This window comes from Homalodisca vitripennis, chromosome 2, assembly GCF_021130785.1.
Source record: "Homalodisca vitripennis isolate AUS2020 chromosome 2, UT_GWSS_2.1, whole genome shotgun sequence".
Taxonomy (NCBI): domain Eukaryota; kingdom Metazoa; phylum Arthropoda; class Insecta; order Hemiptera; family Cicadellidae; genus Homalodisca; species Homalodisca vitripennis.
Genome location: NC_060208.1, coordinates 215596013 through 215619290, shown reverse-complemented (window position 1 = coordinate 215619290; position 23278 = coordinate 215596013). Strand labels below are relative to the sequence as shown.

Genomic DNA, 23278 nt, shown 5'->3' with positions numbered 1-23278 from the left:
GAAAAAGTTAATCCTTTATACATTTCCGCTTCATTAGGTTTGTAGCTTGATATATTTTTATTCAATCTTCAGTTATCTGAGACATGTTCAACTTTTTGTAACTTCCTCGGACACTTTGTGCATTACATTGATTGCTATGTTTGGTTTTAAAATATTGGTGGTTGAAGGATTGTCAATCATTAAAGGCAATTTGGATTAAATACATCCTTAAACACTGTTAGCAAGGAATGACCTAATTTTAGATTTCCAACGCAGAGTTTTCAAAGTTTTGTAGGAGTGATTGCGCTTTTTTAGACATAATGTTGTCAGCTTCATTTAAATTGCTTATGTATACCTGGAGATTTTATATAAGCTTGTTATTACATTGTTTTCACAACTGTGTTTGGTTTATTTAAACAATCCTGTATAACGTTGTAGAACTGGATTTGTGAGCTTAGTTCTAGTGCGTGTAGCAAATACTTTAATGTCATTGTGCACACTAGGATGAAGAGCGTAAATGGGATATTTGGGACTTAGTTAATACACATTAATACCAAAATACAAAAATTCCTTTAAGAAAAAAATGACATTGTTGTACTACCATATTTTCAAGCGATATCGGTATTGTTTTACAAAATTTAACGTACATGTGTTCAAATGGTTATGTATATGAAAAAAAAGAAATAAGAATAAAGTTCCAGAAATATAAAATATAGAGTATAAGAAGGTAATATTTACCATATGCTTTTTCGTTAAATACTTTGTGAAATTGTGAAATGAAAGTGGTTTATGTATCTTCAATGAAAGTAACAAAAACTAAATATAATACTTATCTACATAAATCATGCAGCTTGACACGCAATAATAATTTTCAGCATAGAATTATAAAATGACCAATCGCGGAAGAAATCAAGGCAGAACTCAGAATCCGAGTTGTGAGTTCGCGGAAAACTGAGTTGTTGGCCCGAGGGAGAGTAACTTTCTGATGGAAACATTACATCTTCCCGGTGAAAGCGTCCAATTAGCTCTTTGTTTGCATTTCGCCAGTCGGAGCTGGAAAATTATTTATATGACTCACTTCGCATCTAATTTAAACGTGAAAGTTCTTTTTCTTGAAGTCCTTTCCAGTCGGGGAACTTTGTAAGTCGGCCTCAACAGTCGATATTACTAACAGAAGCAGATTGATGACAGTTGAGAGGAACCAAAGTTATCGTTCTGAAATGACAAGATTAGATTAAGATTATAAACTGTAAACTTTGTAAATTAGACGAGAGTCTGTGTAGAGGAAGAGATCATGATATATCTCATAAAATAACTGGAATGCAGAGAAGAATAAATTACATAATTCGTTGTAGAAGAATGATTATAAGCAAATATAAGCCCTTATTTAAAGTTTGATTTTGACAATGGAAGGATCGTGAGGGAAACAGGACTTTTCGGGATATTTGCAATTGTTCTGTGATTTATATTTATATTTTTAGTTATATAAATTTATTTATTACGTGTATGTAAAACATTTAGCGTGTATGGTTGCCGAGATTCTTGTGGGTGTAACAACGCTCTGGATTATTTGCTTATTATTATTGTTGTTGGTACCTAGATTGCAGTTATGTGTCACGTTATTTATTCAAGTAAGGAATTAGATTGCAGATCTTGATTAATATTATTGGATAATTGTATGTATCACTTAATGTATAAACAATACTATTTCTTTCACAAAAACAAAAATCACTTAAAACGTTATAGAGTTTGGTATGTTAATGTGTCATAATTAAATGCAAATTAAGATAAAGAACTTATAAAACAACCCTATCTCCAAAGGAGATTCTGATAAAAGAGGGAACGCATTAAAATACAAAATATTAAAACGGTATGCATGTAAAAGGCGTTTAAAATAATCCGATAAAAATATACAACTACAATTGATTTAAAAAAACAGATACAGTTCCTACCACAGCCACGTTATGTCTAGAATTACAATTGATTATAACAACAAGTACAGTTCCCACCATAGGTATGTGAGTGTAGAAATACAATGGATTATAACAAAAAATACAGTTTCCGCCATAGCCACGTTATGTGTAGAATTCCAATAGATCATAACAACGAATACAGTTCCAACCATAACTACATTATGGTTAAATACATTTGTTTAAAAAATAATAATGCCCCTTATTTATGAGATCGTGGCCTGCAAATTTCGAGAGCAATTTCGTTTCAGAGTCCATAAAACAGGTTCTTAAGAGGCAGTTAAACTGTCTCTTTGCTGTCCACCAAACACAGTCAACCATCAATACATCCTATCAGTTATTACTGTATTAAAATATCAAAATATTTGCCGAATAAAATTTATTTATCTGCTTCCCTAATAATATATACATAGACATGATCAAACGTTGTAATCACTCACGCTAAATTTAAATGATAATATGTAGGGTTTAATCACATCTATTGTGATTCACATCATATAACATCATTGGTAAAATAGAGTAAATGAATAATTTCACAGGCAAAGTATTTAACAGAATTTTTTCATTTATTAAAATTGGTGCGTGGTAAAAAGAGAAAACTGGTCCTTTATGTTGAAGTGGATTTGGTTAAAATACCTAAAACATGATTTTGGTTGCTTTTAGGGGGCTTAATAGTAATTAATTATAGAAATAAAACAAATCAATTGTAACGGTTTTACTACTGTGAACTTCAAATAATTTTAATAATTTATGTATACAAATGTTAAATAGGCAGAACTTGTTCATTCTGGAAATAATATAAGCTATGTCTCTTCTATTTTTTCAGAATTTTCTTTAAAATCTATTTCTGATATCTCTTATTTTTATAATAAAGCACCTAACTATAGTATTGCAATCTGGGCTCAATTATTGCATACTACGAAGTACTTAACAATGAAGTAGGGCAAAGATTTTGCAAATAATGAACTATTTTAATTAAAAATTTTAACGTACTTTGTACATATGTGTAAGTTCTTCAATTGAATATTTCGTCTAAGGTAAGTCCTAAGTATTTAAAACAACTTCCTTACTCAATGGATCGCACACATAAACACCGAAAAAGAGAGTACAAAGTATATTTTGAATCCAACATAAATTAAAAATTATTATATTTGTTTTAGTAATATTATAATTAGGAGGACAAATCCTGTTCGACAAATACTATTTTCTGAACAATTTGAGATTTTCAAGCAAAGAATGATAGTATTCCATATTAGTATTATTACTGGAATAAATAACAGTCACATCATCCCTTGGCTTTTCTTTTTTGTTGAGCTCAAGCCTTGATGATCTCTAATCAATGGCTCAAGTATGTAATTAATTAAAATGAACAAAAACATAGCTTATGTATTAAAATACAAAACCAGTAAAGCATTTGTGCGTACAGTGGGAAATAAATTCCATGTAAAGGTTTATTATGTATTGGCGATACGTAGCATGCTGATGTTGCGTGTTCTATTGATGATGTCATAATCACTTTTTAGTTGAGTTTTTTTTATTTCCTTGAACATAAAATATGTAAATGTTTGTCGACAAAAAATTACTCCTCGTAATCAGGCTAAGAAAAAACTACTGAAAATAATAATGTGGTATTTTTACCGTGTCTAGGCTATATACGAGTAGCAACGTCATGGAAAAGGCATTTTAATGATTTACGATTAAAGGAAATTAAATTTTGTAATGAAACGTTATTTAAGAACATTACATGGTTTTAAGCAGTAAATCATAACTGTATTAGATATAAAAATATATTACACAACGAGCATCATCACTTACACTTAGTCTGAACAATAATTCCCAACAAGACTTTCAAGTAATTTACATTAGGAAACTCTGGATGTGTCCATACACCACACCTAATAGCGCAGGATCTGGCCCGGCCCAGAATTGTGGAGAAATCTAAGACGTCAGAGCATTCAGTTATAATGAATCTGTCAGTCTGCAAAAGAAGCCCCATTGGTTTATGTTTGGAATTACTAGTCAGTAACTGCTTAAGCTTTAGCGAATTATAGTAAGGTCCACTAATAAGCGGATATATACTATTATCAGCTTCAATCAAACTTCACAGCTAACTTATCCACATAGGAAGAGAAGTAGTTCTAAATTTGTATTGCTTTATAAATAGTTTACGGGTTTTAAATCGGAAAATTTGATAAAATTTTATGCCAACGGACACGCAAGTGTAAGGGCTGTAACAATTAATTGACCCCATTCAATCCCTGTTAGCTTACCCTGTAAGCTGATTAATTTCTGAAAATTTGATCCTGGAATCAAAGGGTAACATTTCCAGGTGGAGGAAAACCTCCCCCCTAATGACTGGTTAGCAGGAGGACAACTACATCTTCAAGACAAAGGTAAACCTGCTACAACAGTGCGTGCTGGCTAACAAATTGATCTTAATGCTCTACCATAAATCTTCCAGGGTACATACACCTCTGACCTCAACATCCCTCTTAATATCCATCCATTTTATATAAACATTTTACACTCGTCTATAATTTCAATTAAGTAAACAAATATAATTTTACACAACATAAGCAGAGCCGTAGGTTCGGTAACAACTACAATGGCTCCTAATCCTTAGAGTTTAACTCATCACCTTAACTAGCAAATTTTCTTAGAAATAAATTTTGGCATGATAACTCATTTTTTACAAATATAATTGAACAGAAAAGCCAATTTGTATAATTAAATGTTAGAGTTTGGAGGAACAAGTAAACTTTGAAAGTTTACTTCAAGTCATCCTTGTTAACCTCCTTCTCTCTGTTAAAATGGAATAATGCTTTAAATCAGGACTCCATTTGCATCGATCGAGTTATTTATAAATATTCAGAATGAGATTTCGGTTTTGAGAAGTTTTAAACAATTTAATATTATTAGGGGTCTTCAAACAGTTTAAAAATTGTATTAAATTTTATCAAACTTTTGCATAAAATTACAAAATTTTATGTAACATAATTTAAAATTTCAGCAATTAAGAATTTTAATGATTATTGGAGTTAAGAGCCGGAATATTTATTGGAGTCCTACATCAGCAATATTACATCTCGTGGACTTTCGCGGTCTCATTTTAATCTTATGATTATTGGACATATCTTGTTTTAAATATACAATTTATACGCCTCTATGCTTTATTTGGTTTTTGTTATCTTGATAGTTATTTCGGAAAATTAAATATCTATAATTAGATATCCCCTCAACACTATCTATGATCAAAGATAAGGGCGTAAAACTGAATAAGGTTTAACATTGTTCTAATGAGGAATAACTCCAGGTCATTGTAATATAACTGGGTCTTGATATATGATTGGACCAAAATAACGGGGTCTGAACATATAGTATATATAATATATATATATATACATACATATATATACATATATATATATATATATATATATATATATATATATATATATATATATATATATAGGGTCTAAAACTTATCCTTTCCATATTTATTTTCACCCTTTTTTGTAACTTAACCTTTTTCTTATATTTTTTCTGTCCTCTAAGGACAAGGGCTAAAAAATTGCACTTAGTCCCAAAAAGGACCTTTGCGTTGCTTAGGGAGAGACAGGACATTCTGGATGGGTAAGGTTGGGGGTACAGGCTGCCTTCCGTTGAAATCCATGAGGGTCTTGGCCATTACTCTCAGCCACGTTTCCGTTGAAGAAGGGGAGATCAGATCTGTACCAGCCTCTATAGTTAAAACGGCAGGGATAGCACGCCCTTACGTCTAGGCCAGAAACTGCCTTTAACATCTAGTGAGGCCATCAACACCAAAGTAGGCTTTCCCCGTAATAGCCAAGACCTATTGATGTAACCTTATATCTAGACCTAACAATATCTCGCTATTTGCGGTTAGTGATGTGCCGCTCCTAGACATATATAAGTCTGCCTAGATCGGTTGTTTTGTACCCAGTGTGGTATTATTCGTTCAGAATTTATTTTATGGCATATAACTAATTTAACCTAAATATAAGTTCATAAAGCAGATGTACTTGCTCAGGTTTTATTCAACTTGTTTTCACACTTTCCAGGAAAAATGAAAAGTGTTATACATGTCGCTTTGCCAGCAGTAGAAGAATTAAATAAAGATGTTCTAAGTTCTCAATGAATCAACTCCCTTTGGAATATTTATATCAGGAATGAAAAAATACATTATTTAAAGAAATTCTGTATAAGACGAGATGTGACATAACACAATAAGTATAACCCACACCAGATGTCTCACCGGTTGTGTTAAAACTTTCTTCTGCGACGGGAAAGCAAACTTCAAACTTCCCGGCCATTAACACGCTAAGATTAAAGGGAACATTAAGAAGAGTAGCACAAGGCAAAGAGAAACGTAATGATCTCGTAAGTGAATTACCTCCTTCCTGTCTTACGAGCAAACAGGCCTTAGCCTTTGTTTGGTACATTAATGGGAGCAGTAAAAGTTGACAGTGAAAAGTGGTACTTTTGGAAACTGTAAACGTTAGCCAAATTCATTAAAAAAAATAAAAGTTTAAATGTAAGTATCACTACTTTACGTTGTTATAAATCACAATAAAAACACAAAATAGTGAAAGTGAGTTAATTTTTCTGGTCTTCGTAATTTTTAACAAGACAAACGAGTGCAGATTATTTGTATTAATGATAAGGAGCTATAAATTAAAAAAAAACGTACAGAAAAGTAACGGAGAATAATTGAAGGGGTTGGCGGAAGAAAGTGCTAACCCACAAAAGGCTTGAAATCAGACTGTGCACGCTACCTGTTGTACTTTTGCATGAACTACATGTTGGTGTTGATAATAGTTACAACTTCCGCCAGGTAGCGTCAGTGAAGCGATGCATTGTGTTTCCTCATGTTGTTTGTGTTTAATGTTTTGCTGGAAGGAAGTGCTATCCCACTAAGACTAAATGGCGAAATCATTAGATCGGAGTAAAGGTGTCAATAAACGGTTGTTTGAAAGCAGTTCGAGTGAAAGTGACATCTTTGGAGATGACAGTGATGCAGATCCAGATTTTATTCTCCCAACTTCATCAGAAGAAGAGGGTTATAATGTAAGTATGGCTTAGCACTTATATTGACCGAAACATAACCTACAAACACTGCGTTTAGCATTTGTTGTTTTTATAAGTTTAATTTTCATCTGAGACATTCAACATTCTCTTGTAATATGCTTAATAATAAAGGTAATACAATATTCAACTCACTATTCCATTATTATTGTATTAAAATAAAATAATGTTTAAAACCAAAATGAGGCTTAGAATTGTCTTACCCCTAGTAATATTTCTTTGAGGGTTAGCATTGTCTTCCACCAAAATTATTGTAAAGTAGGCCTAATTATTTTCGGCTTTAGTTTCAGGTAGTTGCAAGACGGCCACAAAATCCAGCAGCGCATCCTGGATCTTCCAAAGCTACCAGTAGGTCACCACATCCTACTCCAGAAAAGGCATTACCATCTCGTTGGAGAAAAAGAGGTCAGTCAAGCAAGGAACGAAACAAGGAAAGAAGAAATGAAGGTAGGCCTTATAAAGATAGTACAGGAAAACTTATTTCTGGCCGGTGTATTGGCAAACTCTGTCACTGCCCATTGAAATGCCAAGATATTCTTTCAGATGCTGTTCAGAAAGAGATATTTGAAGAAATTTGGAAACTTGAGTAAACCTGATAAACAAAATGCTTATTTGTTTGGATGTATTGAGGCTTTTAGTGTGAAGAGACGTTATGGTAATACCACTCCAGAAACGTCACGTCGTCAGAAATCATATTATTTTAATGTTAATATTAACGGCGAAATTAAACGCATCTGCAGAAAATCATTTCTAGCTATTCATGGCCTTCAAAATAGTAGAGGACGTCTCAACAACATTTTAAAACAAATTAAATCAGGCTCTACACCAAAAACAGACACAAGGGGTAATGAAAATCGTCCTCATCGTATTTCTGAGGATAGAGTACAGTCAGTTCATGACCATATTAAATCAATCCCCACATATCAGTCTCATTACAGCAGATCTCAGAATCCACAAAGAATGTTTTTTGACAGTAATTTGACTATTCAATCACTATATGAAGACATATACTTGACCTTCTGTAAAGAGCGAAACATCAACCCTGTTAGTGCTGACTTTTATAGACGAACCTTTTGTGAATGTTACAACATTGGGTTTAAATTGACTAAATCCGACACTTGTAAGATTTTTGACCATCTTAATATTTTATTAACAGACAATGCTAGTTCTGAAAAGGAGAAAAATGAAGCTTCCACTAAAAGGGAACTCCACTTAAGAAAAGCGGAGGCCTTGAGAAAAACGCTTAACGAGCTATCCATAAAATCTAATCCTGATGATATACACACAATCAGTATTGATTTACAGCAGACATTACCAACCCCAAAGCTTTCCTGTGGTCCTGCATTTTATTTGAGAAAACTTTGGACCTAAAATGTAGGAATCCATGACTGTGGAAATGTCATAGGCTATATGTTTCTTTGGGATGAAACCATTGCAGCTAGAGGTAGCGATGAAATAGGAAGCTGTCTCTTAAAATATATAAGAAACATGAACATTAAAAGTAAAAAGTTAGTAATATTTTTTGATAACTGCTCTGGGCAGAACAAGAATTACAATCTGGTTGCCCTTTATAACTATATGATTTTAACCGATATGCTTGAGGAAATCGAGCACTATTACTTGATTACTGGACACACATATCTTACTTCAGATAAGGATTTTGCAAAAATCGAAAAATATCAAAAGTAAGAGTCTAATGTGTACTCTCCAGAAGAGTGGAGGATGTTAATTACAAAATGTGGGAAAAATAAGAAATTCATCGTCACACAGATGACAAAAGAAGATATATATAATCTTGCTCAGTTAAAAAATATTTTAAATACCAACAAACAAAAATGTGATGAGGGTCATGAACTTTGATGAAGTTCAAAGATGTAATTTGTTTTAAGTTTTCAATAAGTGAACCAATGACAATGATGGTAAAACATCATATAAATCAAGACTTCATAAAAGTGTGTCTTAAAAAAAGGGGAAGTCGCCTAACATAAGTTCTTCTGCTTTGAAACAAAAATATAATGAAGCACACCAGATCAATAAAAAAAAATTGCCGACATCAAGCAGTTGCTTCCATATATTCCACAAGTGCACCATTATTATTACAACCATCTTAGAGCTACGGAGGAAGAGAAAGGCGATGGACCAGAAATTATAGAATAATGAAAGCTTGTTCTGTATAGGTACTGTACCAATTAATTTGCTCTTTTTCAATTTATTTTTAATTTAATCAAGGTTTTTTTGTATTTCTACTGTTTAAAATAAACTTCATTATTAGTAGCAAATTCACACTTTTTCTTTACGAAGATAGTGCTAACCCATATTATTCATGTATAATTTTTTTTATATAGTGATACTTTAATTAAAACAGTTAAGTGTTGTTTATGAAGTATGTTCTAAAGAAGTAAAAAGAAATAGTTTTATGTTATTTCACTATAAAATGTGATTTACAGATTTAGCCAAACTTTAAAATCTCATTTACTCAAAAACAACTTTGTGTGAGTTAGCACTTTCTTCCCCCAAACCCTTCAATTTTAACGTTTAAAGTTGCGAATGGTTGAACCTTTTAGTTTTCTATCAGTTCCTTGACTTTTTTATTATGTGCGGAGTTTTGATTAATTAAAGCTTTGTTTTTTGATTAATTCTATATTATTATGTAGATATGCAAAATATATTTTGCAAATTAAACATCAAAAACTTTTGTCTTCCTATTTACACTTTTTCCACATAAACTGGACAGAAAATGAAGCTACTAAGCCAATGGGACATTTTTCTAGTGGGGTGTTTTGCTAATGCTCAGCCTATCAACATAGAATTGATTACACTACTCATTCCCTTACATTTGGTAAATATTGCTCGACCTAATATAATAACTACATTCACAGATAACATAATGTTAATTATACTTATACTAAGAAATCAATTACAAGTTTACTTTTTCATTTCATTTCAGACACCCGTATGTCATGCATAATGGCAGATAGAAATAAATGTTTTTAACCACCCACGCGATGGACTTCGCTGACGCGCAGCCAACAATTTTATTAAACTAATGAATGGTCCAAACAAGATACAAATATTGATATAGCGTTGAATGAGGTTTATCAATCCAATATTCCATAACGTATGCAATACAAACCATTAACGCAAGTGTTGAAGACATATGTGTTAATGTATCAAGCTGTGTTACTATGACGGGAATATCCGTTCATGGTAGTTACACAGCCACGACAAATTATCTCGAATACATCAAACTGTATTTTGTCGAATATCCACTAATTACCTAACTGTTTTAATATTACTTTTTACTACTTACGAAAACAAAAGTAGAATATGTAGGTTCTGTATTGTAGAGACAAAATGCTCCATAATATTTTTATTGCATAATGGATCAAAGCCGCGGGTTAGGAAAAGACACAAGTTCAGGTAATAAGAGGAGAACTAAGCTAGTGGAATAAGTTTATTACAAGACTTCCCGTCTACTCTGCATTTTTATAAACTTTTTATAATTAAAAAACAACTTATAAAGTTATAATATTGTAAGAGCAAGTTTTGTTATCTACATATTAAAAGCAAATTAACTACGTAATTATTTTAATCCAATGGATCTTTCAAAACAATAGTTTAGTTTTTACTGTACTTACTAATTACGTCACCTAGCGGTTACAAATTAATTACTCACTACTTATAATCCTTCAAATTTTAAAGTATTTTGAGGTTACGATTTTCTAGTTTACGTTAATCGAACTGTATTTTTGTGATTTATTTTACATATGGTACATAGCTTGATTTTTATGTTGATTACTTCAGATGCTTTTGTTAGACAAAAATGAATCGCTAAATGTGTTTCTATGAACAAATATTAGGAAAAATACGGATAATCCTTTTAAATGTATTCATTGATGTTCGAGTAAGGGTTTCACGAAGAGGAACCAGAAAGATGTACACGGAATATTAAGGAATAAAAATATTAATAAAATAATAACAACACTCTCACCTAAAGCTTACCAAAGAGACAGAATAATTTGTTTAGGTTTCATTTTAGAAATTATTTAGATTGCAAATTGTAAAGACGTAATTTCTATCACATTTTTACTTTATAATGCGACCAGTGACATCCCTCTAACTCATTTGAAATACTATTTCAATGCTTTTAAATATATTATACAACCAAAGTTATTAAATACATCTCTGAATTTTTGCACGTAAGGTACTAACTGGTTGTCTCCCGTGATATTGTGATGGAATTTTAACTGTAGCTTAAAGGAAGGCACACTCTTTCTCATTTACTAGAAACTGACCACCAGCGTTGGAAGTAGGTGATGTTTTAAACAAAGTAATCTATGTGATCTATGTTGGATTCCAAAACCAAAATAAGTGTTTATTTACTTAATTAGTGCTGTAGCCTAAACTCAACTGTAGAACCGTAAATACTGGTAGTGAATTTAACGGTCGAAATTAACCCTTTTGATTAAAGTAACATTTCAGTCAAACGTAAGTGAATAAACTCAATCTATGGCACTTGAAATATCTTAGGGCGGAAGTAGATTACAACGGTAGTACATGCCTTTTGACCTAAGTAACATACTTATATTTCTTCATCAAGACAAAGACAAACTCAACCTTTTTAATCAATACGTACCATCTATATTTCATTCATCGGGATAAAAGTCAAACTATAATTATGGTGCATGATTAAATTAGACAGGAAGTTTATTAAAAAATCCAAAATATACTGTTTTGATCGAAGCTGTTTTTTGTTGGTATATATTTACTTGATTGATACTAAAGGCAACCGTTCAGTTTTGGAACTGGAAATACCTTAGACAGAAAGTGAATTTAAACAGAAGGAAGTCGAAAATGTTTTGTTAAATTAGGTTTTGAAACTTGGATGTACTTAGATGTACTGTAGAGATATTTGTGCATTCAACAAAACGCACTATAGAACCAGTTGAAATTGTATTTACCTTTAAATATCTCAACCATAGATAATGAAATAATATTTAACTGATATGTCTACTTCTGTTTTCAAAATATCATAGGACTCCATGATATTACACCTTATAAGCTTTCAGTAAGAAGCATAAGCCCTGCGATTTAAAGAAGTGGGTGTGAAATCGCGGGTAAAGGAAGAACACTTAAAAATTGAAAAAAATAATGATAATATGTGTTTAACAATGCACTTTTAACTGTCACTAAACAGTTACTGACAATATTATACCTTATTTTATGTTTCAGCTGAATTTTGAAAATACTTCGATTAAATTTATTTTTGAATACTATTAAAAATTATATAAAACCCATCTTAATGAACGGAGCTCTGAATATTTGCACGTAAAGAAATCAAAACTGATTGATTTCCTTAACATTGTGATACAGTATTTTGATAGTGGCTTAAAAGGAAAACAGCGGAATGAACAATAACATGTCTCAACGATCCATTCTTTCCCAGAGTCATAAATCCGAAAAACAGTATGACCTGTTATATACGATTATTTTAAAATGTTGCATGAACTTAGTGAGGATTTCAATCTCATATCGGGAGTAGATGTTTTTACCTTAGTAGGCTTGTAAGTATGTATAATTATTTTATGTATCGGGGAAATAAGACTAACTGAACATTGACAATTGAAAGTATGGCATCGAATAAGGTCCATGAGACCTACTTATGTGTTTATTTTCTTGATATATTAGCACGTGTATATTTGGGTTTTCCTCATATTAAGACAATAAAAATCAACAAAGTATATGTGCATTAAATAACCATTGAAGTGAAACTTCCATATAGTGTAGTTTCCTGCTGGTATCTCAAAATCACGCGTCCGTTGGCCAATATGTAAAACGACACAACAATATGCCTGTCAGGCATCAAAGCGAGGGCGGAAGCGATCCAGGCTATTTGATATCAATGAAGTGAACAGCGACTGACGTCCCCCCCTCTCACTCTCACACACTCTTAATCTTACTCTGTATATATAGACATCCCAACGTGACAATTCCACAAACACATTATCAATGTACTCATCCTTATAGGTTAAAATCGTAAAGTTTTCTCGTTATTGTAGGTTGTAGTCTACCGGCACACACACTGTTTTAAATTATGACGTATAGCTATTAAACTAATATACAATTTGAAATATAAGCATATATCAATAACTTTTCATGGTATCATAAGTAATTAAAATCCGTAAGTCGGCAAGAGATATAAAACAAACCTCAGATGTTTTTGAAGAATCAAAATCAGACGAGTGCGGGTCAACGATATTACAATTTTCGCGCTCCGCTGACTTAAAACAACATTCAGTTAAACCAAGTTGTAGGCTTTGATATATTTACATACTCTGTTATGGGCAAATATAATAATGGTTACCCTTGGTGTTGTAATATTACCTCAAAATTAAATACGATTAAGTTTTTTATGCTTTAGATGCAAATCTCGTTATACACAAGTGTATCTACGATGCCACCATGGAAATTTTTTATTCATGACATTTATTAATGACTTACCTTACATTATAAAAATTATGTTTAATCTTTTACCGACCACAAGGGGATCCGCCACCATTTCAATAGGTATTTATTTAATTTTTTTCAATTTTTTTTTATTACATATTCTTATAGTAAATCTCGTTTAAAATGTTTTCTTGAAGTTTTATGGCATCCTGACCAATATTTCATTAAAAAAAATTAAATAAAAGAAAAGTAGCGAATTTAGATATTTTTTACATTTTCAAACATTTTTATAAATTACACAAATGTTTATTACTTATACATATAATATGTTTCTTATTATGTATAATATAAATGTATATTGAAATTACATCCACATATTGTGTACATTACTATAACACAGGCCTATAAATGTAAATTTTATGTCCTCTATATTTGTGGACTGATTCTGACTTGTGTGTTTACACTGTGGTCAGTTGACAGATTTGAGGTTATGTTCTAGTGAATGTGTTCTATTATTATGCTATAAGTAAACATTTGTAGCAATTTGTATTTATAATCAAGGTTACTTCATCACAATAACACAGCTACAACAGGCTTGCAAGATCTCCCCAGGAACAAATACTTCAAAATATTCAGTGCAAAGAGACTCTAAACGGCTACGCACTAAGAATGTGAGGGCTACAGGAAAGTATCAAAAATATAGGAAGTTGTTGAAAAGCAGACAGATAGCTTCAGAAGATAAGAAGATAGTAGAAGGTGTTACATATGGAGCAGGAGAGTTTCAGTAGAGATTTATGTATTTACAGACTTTCGTTGACGATTTCCGAAAGTTTAGTTTTTTTAACACAATTTATAAAATAACTTCAAGAGTTTTTGACATAGACTATTGAAATTTTTACCTCAGCACCCTTATACCATGAACTAATTGTAATGGTATAGACAACCTTCTAGGTGAGTAAGTATTTATTTTATTAAATATTGTTTTCACAAATTTGAGGTAAAATTTTATGTTTTTACAAATAAATCTATAAAATTAAGAATTTTAGTCCTATGATAGCCTTTATACCATTAAAAATAGAGCATCTCATAGGGAATAAAAAAATATTAAGTTTCTTTAAATATCTTAAAAAATAAAAAAAGTTATTTCAGTTTCTCGCATTTAACTTTCTTTTTTTTAATATCAAAAAAATATAAATAATGAAAAAAAAATTTTGTAGCATTATTTTTATTTACATGCTAATGGATCAGTAATGAGAGTAAAAAACCATTATTTTTAGTAAATAAAAAAAAAATACTGAAATGGTGGCGGATCCCCTTAAAATTATTTGGTGATTATAACAGAGATGATGTGAATATGATACATATTAAAACAGTATTCTCTTTTTGAAAGGTGTAAGTCAAACAAACAATTAATTTTTGAAATATTAAAAATGTATTCGTGTTTTTACTTCTAGATTATAACAGCCAAGACCTCCAAATATTACGCAAATTGAACTAATTTGAATTTTTGAGCAAAATTAAAGATTTATTTAGGGACGTACTTTTATTTCTTCCTTTAAATTTGAGAAACACATATAAAATTATACCAAATAGGCGTACAGATAGGTAGGCTTTTTAATTAGTAAGACCAAATATTTTCTCCAATAAAAACAATTAAATCCTCTTTCTTTGCACTGTTTTGAAGTGAATTTAAACTAAGTAACATTTGTGTTTTGGGTTTTTCAATCTTATGTTAAGATTTAATCAATTTTAATTTAATTTAAATAAAAATATAAAAAATACCAGTTAATTTGATCTTTAAAGCAAATCTTATTATTACCCAAGTGTCTCTAGGATGCCAAAAAATTATACCTGGGATCTCTTTTATTGACAATATTTATTAATGACTTACTTGAAATTGTGTAAGGTCTTCTCTATTCCAACGTCTTAAATTTAGTAAAGATCTCCAATCAATACGTTGAAAACACACAAACCAGTACTGTTAACGTTTTATTATTTAAGGCATTTCTAGAGCATATATAAACGTAAATTTGTTTAGTTGTAATACTAGTTAGACTTATGTGATTTGAATAGTAATTTGTGTAGAGTTGCCTAGTGTGAATCCAACAACTATTCCCTTTTTAGATATATTAGTAATCAAACACACACATTTCACAGTGATTAGACCTCAATATATCGTAAACCAACCCACACTGATCGTTTTAAAACAAATAAATATAATCGTCTACTAGCAGAAATGGAAGCAATCTTCCATTCATGTTTTATTGATTATTATTCCTCTATCCCAAGAAAGACTTTAAAAAGAACTTCCCGATATAAAACATATTGCTGTTTTAATTGTGATACAACGAATTCAATTGAATGTATGCGTGTAAAAAGAGTTTACATATAAACAAATAGTACCTTGTAGAATGCATTAAAAAATCCAACAATGATTGAAGAAAGTGTCAATAAAACAGGTCTCCTCGTACATCAAATAAATGTGATGAATGTAATAAGAAATACATGGACAAACAATATGAAAGTTTCTCCCAAGATATAAAGAACATTATTCCCATCTGAAACGAAACACATATGAAAAATTTGCAGTAGAAAATCATTGTGTTTAATACTTGACAATTTAAATAAAAAGAAAACCTTACATTATTGAAACATTTTAAGACACAAAATATTTAAATTCATGGGAATCCTGTTGCCTAAACTATGAAAATACAGAAGATTTAATAAATCAAGAATATGTACCAATATAACATTCAATTTTACTTTCGCGAATATTAAAAATAACTTTCGAAATGTACACAGTAATAAATGATTTTTATTTTATACAATACGGCACAACAGGACAAATTAATATTACAACCACCTGTGTCTAACTGTTATTAAGAAACATAAATTAACTTTTTTGATTTATGTGAAGAAATTAGACTTGCTATTAATTGGTCTCAAAAAATAAATAAAATTAACAGTATTTTTAGTGTGTAGTTCATTGTGGAGATAGAGTGAAGAAAAGCATACAAGCTCAATATTCGTTTTAAAGACGATAGTTCAGAGATGAAGTCAATAAAACTTACATATTACAACGGTATTATTTTAATATGCTTTTTGAATGGTGCAAGACAATTCGTCAACATTTAAGAATTACAAATATATTTAATTTTCATTTTCTGGAGAATAACACTCAAGGCTATTAAACAAATGCATAAATAGAGGTAACTAGAATTCTTAAGCGAAATAAAAGATTCAGTTTGGGATTGACGATGATCATTCATGATGATGATATGTGTGTGTGTGTGTGTGTGTGTGTGTGTGTGTGTGTGTGTGTGTGTGTGTGTGTGTGTGTGTGTGTGTGTGTGTGTGTGTGTGTAACTTCAAAATTTTCTGTTAAGAAATTCATAAATAAAAAAACAGTTGTCACTGACATATACATTAGACTTAAATCACGGTAAAAAATAATTATATACTCGGTCTGAGAGGCAAAATCTAGTTAAAAAGTATCTACTTTTAGTATGAAATCTTGTTCCTGCCTAAGTTATTCCAGGTATTCCGTTAGCGATAGTAGTATTGGCCTGATGAAGAAAATATTTTTATATATCCGTACGTTTGTCATAAAAGTCTACGTCAGTGAAAAAGCTTCTAATTCCGGCTGTTTTTGTTCTAACATATTTGCGGTGACGTAGTAAAGTTTTAATTGTTAGCCCAATCAAGAAAATATCTACATGCATAGGCCAGAATTGTATTACTCTGTCCAAAAGCGTGTACATGCCGTATAAGTTATTTCCAGTTTGTTTTTTTACCCTGATCAAAAATAAGAAAAATATATGCTTTGAAAAGTTTTCTTTACTTCTCGGTGAAAAAGTTTATACTGTTCCTTAACCGTGAAACCGTAATCGTTATGTATATTCGGGTTAAATAATTTCTTGTATCCGTAGTCTCTTAAATTGAGATATATATATATATATATGTAAAATATATATTAATATATATATATATATATATATATATATATATATATACTATAAATTTTTATCATCTAAATTTTTCAGCTTCCACAATACAAAGATGATCAGTATTGCCTTAGATAACTTTTTAATTATATTTGTGTAAAAGATATTGGAAGAAATTAGGAATACAAAACAGTCCTTGTTCTCAAACAGTGCATCTAAATAATCTAAATAATATGTTTTAGTTACATAGACTGAAAGGTTTAAAGTTGGCTACTGTCTTATAATGACGGATGGGCTCTCAGTAATGGGGTTTTTTTGCCTGGTATTCTGTCAGCTGTATGGTAAAAACCATGAGTAAGATTATCTTACACATCTTACTACACAATAGAGGAAATGTTAGATCTTGTTTATTCAACACTTGGGCAATCCTTAGCGAATCTATAACGTATTACCCCAGAGAATCCTGTTCAAACCTGTCAGGTCCGGTATAGATAAAGAGCAAATAGGTGAAGTGCTCTTGAATGATATACTTTTAACGAATATCTGGGAATGTTACATCGCACTCAAGATAATGCTGGGAGGCCCTCTGACCCGAAACTCAATAAAAAACGGAAGCTTGAGAAAATCCACTACACATCGTTCACACAGTCTTAAGGATCAGACGGTTTACGGTAAGTGTGGTTAGTTTCTTCATTGCGATACTCATTTGCGTATTTCTCTACGATATACATCTAATGGAACTGTTACTTTTGTTTCTAGCATTGTAAATATTTCATGAAATATTGGAAAAAAATATTACCTACTATCTGAGATCTATAATGGTATATTGGTATATTTCTATTATATTCAGTATATTAATTTAAACTGCATGGTGTTGTAACCCTAAACAGAATATACTTAACATAATATAATATCGTAAACTTTTATTATATTAGATACTATATTATTAGATTTCAGTTATTCATGCATTTCAAAAGAGCAAACGATTTATGGTGACAATGTTTTCAAAGTTTTATGATAAATATAAAACTACTTTAAAAACATTTGAGCCCGAATTCAAAATTATATATTTTACTCTTAGTTTTTAGAATCGATACTGAAAGTTTTAAGATTAACGTTAAACAGCTTTTGTTTACGATTACAATCTTGTATTCCATAGATTAATGAAATATGATAAAAATAAGTGGCTGTTATCTAATAAGAAATTGAAGGCCTAACCGTTTTTTCCAGGTAACCATGAAACTCTTACTTCTATCTGCCCTGGTGGCCGTCGCCCTCTCCCATCCTCTGGAAGTGTCCGAGGAAGATCATGCTCAATGGGAACTGTTCAAGGTAATACAGAATACATTTAGACCACGAAGGTTATGTAGAATTGTATAGAACGTATTGAACTCTTTCCGACGAAGCATAATTATGATCTCGTGTTTATAATCAGACAGAACTAGATCTCGTTGACAAGTGTTGGAGGATGTACAGCTGTCTCCAACTGCAGTTAGATTATAATAATAAATCATTTAAGTTCTTAACAATATTACTGTAACTGTACTATACTCGTAGTGCTTGCTGTAGGTTCATTGGATAGATCACAGTCTGACATAAACTAAGTTTGTATTAAATTTTGTATGTGTAGCAAGACTAATGAAAACAGTAAACAACCACTATACCAATAATATTCTAGTATATAGCTTAGTTTTACATGTATGTGATACGTCCTAATAAAAAAATACATGGTAACAAAGTATTTGTTATGTATATATATATTATTTACAAATAACAAAATTATATATAAATCTTTAAGAAAATTTATATTGTATGTATATTTTTTTTCTACTAAATAATTCTCATTTAAATACTTGATATTAAATAAATTTGTGATATGAGCTCATGAAAGGGTTGCTTTTTAAGTCTAGTTTGCTTATACAGTTTTTTTTCAACGGAATATTGTATCAAACAATAATTATTATAATTTAAACATTTTATAATAATTTATAAATGAATGTTCCAATAATGCCATGAAAAAATTGTAAATTGGTCATACATAGAAATTCTTTTACTGCTAAAGACATTAAAAATGAGTATGTATAGTTTCTATTATATTGGGACGTTTATATTTTAAAACTAATAGAAACATTTAATTTAGGTGGCTCACGAAAGGGAATACGATACACCAGAGGAAGAACTGAACAGAAAGAACATTTTCCTGGAAAACCTGCAGTTTGTGCGAGAGCACAATGAAAAGTTTGAAAATGGCGAAGTTTCTTTTGATGTTGAAATCAATAAATTTTCTGATATGGTAAGTAAATAAACACTCATAGGTTTACAGTAAATAATGTTAAGGTGTAGTGAGATAGTATGATGATGATAATATGATGTTGATGAGATAATTTATATGATACACAATTTTGCTTAAATATCTCACATCAACACTTTATGCCTTCTTAATATATTGACCCTAATTTATAAAGTGCTCATAACGACGATATTTTCAATTCATTTCCACCCCAAAACTAATATTTTCTAAATACGGTGGAGTTGAACTACTTATATTTATAAATATTTATGCATAAGGTTCCTTTGCACGCAAAATATGAACATGGAATTTAATAAAATAGTATTGTTTTTTTGTTTTTGAAATGAAACGAAATGAAAACTCCTTTATAAATTAGTCGGAGTGACAGCTATCAAGCCCTCTCTACCACTTAACCTCATATAGTATTCAGTAAATTAACAATAGTCTTATACAATTTCAGTAAATTATAACATCAATTAAATAGAATATAACCAATTTGCTTAACATATTCGAAATACAATAATAAATAAATTTAAAGTATATATATATATATATATATATATATATATATATATATATATATATATGTTACAATGATTTTAGAACCTTAAGTATAAAAGAAAAATCTGTATAGGTATATTGTAATATTGTAATAAATACAAGAAAATTCAGCATGAAGAAGAAGAAGCAAAGACACATTAAAATCGCTTCTATCTATGGATGCCAAGAAAGACTCTTCTTTACGCTATCGTAACTTGGTTGGTCCATTTGAGATTTCTGTTCAAAGCGAATCCGAGATTTTACTGTCTTTTAGTTATTTATTTCTTATTAATTTATTTAAAGGCTTCAATTTCCTTGTTAAGTTGTAACACAAAAGGAGCTAGTTCGTTTGGTAAACAAGAAAGGTATATTTTTAAATCGTTGGCGAAAAAATAAAATTTGATCTTTAGAATTGAAATCACGTTGTTTATAAAAAGTGGGAACAAATGGGCCCTAGTGCAGATCCTTGTGGGACACCTCATGTAACAGGTTTATTGTCTAAAACTTTATTTCCTTCCTTCACATATTGTTTACGTCCATTAAGTTAAGACTCAAAGTAATTAACACAATCATCGGAGAAACCATACTTCTTTAATATGATAAGAATTAGTGAGTGGTATTCGCAGTCTAAGATCTTGAAAAAGTGAAACAATATTAAAATGCTCACTACTCTCTCTTTGTAAACGACAACCAACAGGCAGCCGCATCACGAGAAGCAGCCCTCAACTGGGTGACACAGTCGCGCGCTCTATTCTTATCTATTAGTAAATCTACAAAATAGTCGTTGATTACATTACTGTCAAAAAAAATAGGGATATACATTTGATTTTTCAATATCAAGGCTCTTAACCTTGTTCCATGTTTTCGATCCAGGACTACCTGAATAACAATTTATCTAATTCTAGTATTTACAGCACCTACCAACTAGAAATTAACTTTCAGCCCTTTTCACTACCAAAAAGCACCCATTCAATTTAAGCAACATCTATGAATATGTTCAACTCCCACACAGACCACCGAGGAGTTCGTGACCATGATGAATGGCTACAAGCGCACAGAGGGACACGAAAGGACTGGAGATGCTTTCGACGCCTCAGAGAACGTCACGCTTCCTAAGAATGTGGACTGGAGGAAGAAAGGAGCTGTCACTAAAGTTAAGGACCAAGGACACTGCGGAGCTAGCTGGACATTCAGTGCTGTAAGTCTTTGAGCGGTCATAAATTATGTACTGTAGATTATTAGCGATATATTGAAATCCCAGCATAGCAAGTAAGCAAATAGATCTAAATATTTATTACAATTATATTGAAGTGACGTTGTGTTAAACAGACTGGAAGTCTCGAGGGACAACACTACCTGAAGACTAAGAAGCTGGTGTCACTCAGTGAACAGAATCTTATGGACTGCTCAGTTGCTCAAGGAAACAGTGGATGTCGCGGTGGTCTTGCTGGTAATGCTTTCATTTACATACAAAAGAACAAAGGTATTGACACAGAGGCATCTTACCCCTACGAGGCTAAGGTACGTATATAATGCAGCTTACTTCTTTACATAATTTAAATTATTTGTCCTGCCAAAAAGTCATGCAGTTATATAGTGCAAATGGCTTTTACACAAACTGATTAGATGTGACTGTAATTAGTCAAAAATTGTTGATATGTGTCTTGTGTATTGTGTATTGTTTGATATGTGTGTTAAAATACAATAGCACGTTTTGTCCTATATTTTAGCCGTAGTACTTAATTATAGCAGGGGATTTTTGCAGTCCTGTATGTCCGTCAGAACATTTTTCCGTCTCTACTACTTTTCATACTCTCAGTTTGAACACTGGAATTTGAAACTCATCTAGTAAAAGCATAAACACAAACGCATTTTAATTTACAGAAACACAAATGCCGCTACAACCCCAAGAACAAAGGAGCCACCGACAATGGATATGTTGGCATCACCTCATTCAGCGAGCCAGCTCTGCAGAAGGCTGTGGCCACGGTTGGGCCGATCTCAGTCGCCATTGATGCTAGCCACACTTCCTTTAAACACTACAAGAGTGGTAAGTTTATACTGCAGTAACTAACTCATGCAGTGCAATAACTGGAGTGACAACTCGACTACCGTTGTATTCGTCTTCGTGACGTAATGTGCTCTCATTGCTTTCCAGGAGTGTACCAGCAAGCTGGCTGCTCTACTATGGTTCTAGGCCAAGCTGTTCTGGCTGTTGGGTACGGCACAGCCAAGAAAGGCGGCGATTACTGGCTGGTGAAGAACTCTTGGGGAACTGGCTGGGGCATGAACGGCTACGTCATGATGGCCAGAAACCAGAACAACATGTGTGGCATTGCCAGCATGGGCTGTTATCCCAAAGTTTAATTACTTTCCTTGTGTGTAATATAATAATATAGGCCAGATATTAAAGTTTCTTGTATATTGAAACATCTGTTAATTTTTTTAGCCTTATATAACATTAACCAAGTTGACCCGTAAACTGTCAAGTTTATAGCTTATTACATTCTAGAGGTGCTTTACAGAAATATAAACAGACAGACAATCGATGAAAATTAAATGTTATCATTCATCTGACATATAAAAAAAGATTCTGTCAGAGATATGATGAGTGATAGGCCTTGATGACGTTCAGCCAAATTTCATGGTTTGACACGCAGTAAAATAGAAATTAATTTGTTTATAAATAAATGTTGTTTTCTGCCATATTTAACGTTTAAAGATGTAACGTTTATGTAGACTGGAACGTTCACGGTTTTGTTCACTACGTTGTGTATACAGCTGTATTTAAATTAAATTCTAAACACTATGTCAAAGATGATGTATGTGTTGGGGCTGTTGGCCTACATGTGTTAATATGTTAAATTTTAAAATTTAATACGTGCTTCCTTACATTTATTACACAAATTATTATACATCTTGCTATTTTCTTGTTTCTACTGTAGCTAACGTTAACATCATTAAAAATTAGTCACATTCGAAGCAGTCACACGCATTTACGT

At 31.4% G+C, this 23278-nt stretch overlaps 1 protein-coding gene across 1 annotated transcript; it reads left to right on the top strand.

Annotated features, from left to right (window-relative positions):
- Positions 1 to 6893: 6893 nt before the first annotated feature.
- Positions 6894 to 22643, top strand: LOC124355991 (digestive cysteine proteinase 1-like). Its single transcript, XM_046807138.1, has 9 exons — positions 6894 to 7037; positions 7346 to 7502; positions 14064 to 14173; positions 18677 to 18778; positions 19587 to 19739; positions 21289 to 21474; positions 21606 to 21797; positions 22161 to 22326; positions 22435 to 22643. Exons 1-9 carry the CDS (start codon positions 6894 to 6896, stop codon positions 22641 to 22643), a joined length of 1419 nt encoding a protein of 472 aa, XP_046663094.1.
- The last annotated feature ends 635 nt before the right edge of the window (positions 22644 to 23278 follow it).